General features: G+C 55.4%; 1 protein-coding gene across 2 annotated transcripts in view; it reads right to left on the bottom strand.

The window, feature by feature from the left end:
- Nucleotides 1-562: 562 nt before the first annotated feature.
- The window catches only part of Ece1 (endothelin converting enzyme 1), a 102007-nt gene continuing 99133 nt past the window's right edge, over nt 563-3436 (bottom strand). For both annotated transcript variants that reach the window (XM_023722455.1, XM_004637637.2), the window contains exon 19: nt 563-2807. In XM_023722455.1, the coding sequence (XP_023578223.1) occupies nt 2631-2807 (177 nt within the window). In that variant the 3' untranslated portion in view covers nt 563-2630. The remainder of the gene's footprint in view (nt 2808-3436) is intronic.

Genomic DNA, 3436 nt, shown 5'->3' with positions numbered 1-3436 from the left:
TTAGCTTCCAGAACCACTGGACTAAACTCTGTGTTGTGTAAGCCCTAGAGAACTCATACTGTGGTAGGAGATGGAAGCCCATTTTAGCTGGACTGGGACATGAAGAAGGGATTCCTAGAGGTGACTGATGCCAAGTAGGGCATTGAAGGACAACTAGGAGTTTATCAGGCAGAGAAGTCAGAGGAGAACACTCTAGGCAGAGGGGAGAGCATGTGCTAAACCCAAGACGTGGCTCTTCCTTGAACTTCTTTGGATTTCCCTACTCCTGCCTACCTGTCCAGGCCCCTGAGACCTGGAAACTCCTCTGCTCCAAGACAAGGATATCTGACTTTTTCCTAGAGGCCTCAGGGGCTCAGGTGGAGACAAGTATCTTTTTCACCGGCAGGGGCACTGAGGAAAGCATCTCCATGTGCAGGCCGGAACACGCTGGAAGTCATCAGGGTTCAAAGCCTCTGCCCTGAGGGCAGCTACAGTTGCTGGGATGGGGCCAAGGTAGACAGCTCTGTGCTGGCTTGGGGGTTCTCCCACCTCACCCTGGAAGGACAGACACCTGGACACGTGGCCGGGTACAAGTACTTTATTTCAATTACAATAGTGCCACACAAAAACTACAGTAGCACGAGACATAATACAAAAAATAGATTCCCAGTTCCAACCCCCACGTCTGCGTACCCACAGAGAAGCCAGCCCACGGCTTCTGACCTATGGGAGGAGGCCCGCGTGCAGCTGCCTCTGCTCCTGCACCTCCAGCCACACCTGTCCCCCAGCTCCCAGCTCCCACCCTCAACACAATGGGCACAATAACACTGGCTTCCCCAAAGCTGTGTTGACACTTTCCAGACTGCCCCCTCCATGGGGAAGGCAGAGGGTAGAGGGAGAGGAGGTGTAGAGGGGATCAAACTGGGAAGGGCACATCTGTACATGGCTGGCACTAGGCTCCAGCTCCTTCCCTGGTTCCTGTCTCGTCTTGCCCTGGAAGAGCTGTCAGGCCTTGAACTTGCTGCCAGTGCCCAGGGGCCTCCAATAGGGCTTCTTCCAACCCCTCGTTCCTTCTCTGAGGCTAAGCCAAGGCTGTCAGGGTGGTCACTGTGCTGTCTGTGTCTCATGAGACATTGGAAGGCCTGGCCAGGGGCACTGAGGAGCTGCCCTGCCTGTCCCTGGGGCTGGCTTCCCTAAGCATGTCTCAGTGGCACACTGAGCTCCACCCGGTACAGCCCAGGTCTCTCCTATGTGAGAAGCTGTGGCCCCATGGAGGGGATGTCATTCTTCCTCCCCCTATAGGTGACATACTGGCTGCATGGGCTTGGGGGAACTTCCCCTCACAGTCTCTTTTGGCTAACAGTACCCATAAGGAGAGGAACGCACTCAGCTATGGGTAGTCTTGGTCCAATCCAGGGGAATTCAGGGGCTGTAGCCTGGGAGCAGTGAGGGGTGACCCTATGGGCACCAGGAGTGTGGTTTTCTGTCAGGACATTTGGGGGACCCGCTGAGGAGGCTAAGGGCCTCTGGGGCAGGGCTATCTCCTTGGTAGCACTCAGGGCCGCAGCCTCAATAATAATAAGGCACTGGTGAGCCGGCCCTGGGGCCCGGCCAGGTGGGTGAGGGGCTGAGGGCAGTCCATACCTTGCAGGAGACTAGAGCGGAGGCTCCTTTTCTCCTTCCCCTGGGAAGAGGAGCAACAAGGCAGACCCCAAAGTGGCTGGGATGGGAGCATTGCTACAGATAGGCAACGGGTCCCTGGGACAGACATGCGGTGACCAACAGAGAAAGATGGGAAAGGACATCTATGGACAGCAGTGCAACTGATGGGGAGGGTCAGCCCACCCCCAGGGTCCTTGGGCACTCTCTGCTCATGTTCAAGGGCCCTGGCCTGGCTTCTTTCTGGTGCAGCCACCAGTCCCCTGCTGAGATACTGGAGATCAGACCTTCCTTGCTGGGGTTCCCAGGGTTGGACTGTCTTCTCCCTCTGCTTGGCCCCCAGCCTCCTATCTGTGTGGGTGATGCAGAAGCTCGGCTTGCATACCCCAAGGGCCAAGGCAGCTGTATGTGGGGACCTGCTCAGCAGCCTGGGGGGTCCCTGCCTCAGCCCAGCCTCAAAGTGAAGGGTATCTCACTGGGGGCTTCCTTTGTCCACAGGTTATTTAGAAAAACAGAACATAATAAATATACCAATCCTTTCCTTAAAAAAAGTGTTTTAAATGCATTTTTTTCCCTGAAGATTTCCAGTGTATTCCACAATGTTTAAAAAATAGTTTCCCCAAAAATATATCTTTAAAGCATTTGACACAGTGGTGCTTGTGGTATATCTGGCGCTGGATGTGGGTGAGGGGCTGTGCTCCATCACCCTTGTCGTTGTGGGGCCAGGCCTGGTGAACACGAGCCTGACACCCAAAAGTCACTAAGTTGGCGCACAAGTGCCTAGGATGACAGATCTTCACGGGGAACAATCTTAGGTAATGCTGAGAATGTCCATCTTGGGCAGCAAGGTGACAGCTATAATCCCTCCATGGAGGAAGGGGGCTGGGCCATGCCTTTGAGGCCAGCAGGAGGGGGCAGACTGGCAGCCCCACCCCCAGGACTTGTACTCAGCCCCTGCCCCTCCTCTGCCTTGGCTCTCTTTGCTTTGCTCCTTACCAGACCTCACACTTGTGCTGCGGGTTCATGGGGGAGCCAGGCGGGCAGTGGAAGTGTTCTGAGAACTCCTTGGAATTGGACAGGGAGCCGATGACTCGGAAGCGGGAGGGGCTGTGGGGGTCCGTGATGAGGCCTTCGTGGGAGCTCTCCGGGGTGCGGACTGAGCACCAGACCTGAGGGTGTAAAGGGCAAAGCTGGGGTCACTGTGGGGCTCAGCTTTGCCCAACTGTAGCAGCTGAATGAGGCCCTCCTATGGCCTAGGACATCATGCACGCCTGCAGTGTGAGTAAGGCAGAGCCAGGGGCTGGTGTCTCCCCACACCTGCACCTTACCCCAAGCTGTGTCCCCACCCAGCCAGAGCAGGGTCTGTTTGTCTGGTGCATCTGCCCTGGATTTTTATCTGAACTGGAGATTCTGCCTGAAGATCACTTTTTTTTTTTTTTTTCCATTTATGTATTCAGGACAGGGTGTCACTATGCAGCTCGGACTTGTAGTGATGCTCCTGGTTTTATCCTCCCCAGGTTGAGATTACAGGCAGGCGCCATCATGCCCAGACTCAGTCACTGGCTCAGCTTGCTCCATGGGCAGGGCTGGAGCAACAATGGGGACCAGGGATCAAACCCTGGTCCCTGTGCTTGCCAAAGCAGGCACTTCGTCTGCTGAGCTATCTTTCTGGCCCTGAAGACCACTTTGGAAACCTTGGTCTGGCCTTATATTTCCGGAAGAAGAAACTCTGTCTAAGGGTGTGACGGTAGCTGTGGGAGTCAACAGTAGGCCTTCAGCTGAATGCCAACTCAAGGGG

Source organism: Octodon degus, unplaced genomic scaffold, assembly GCF_000260255.1.
Source record: "Octodon degus isolate 3935 unplaced genomic scaffold, OctDeg1.0 scaffold00092, whole genome shotgun sequence".
Classification (NCBI taxonomy): domain Eukaryota; kingdom Metazoa; phylum Chordata; class Mammalia; order Rodentia; family Octodontidae; genus Octodon; species Octodon degus.
Note: the sequence above shows the minus strand (reverse complement) of the source record. Positions and strands in the feature narration are given on the sequence as shown.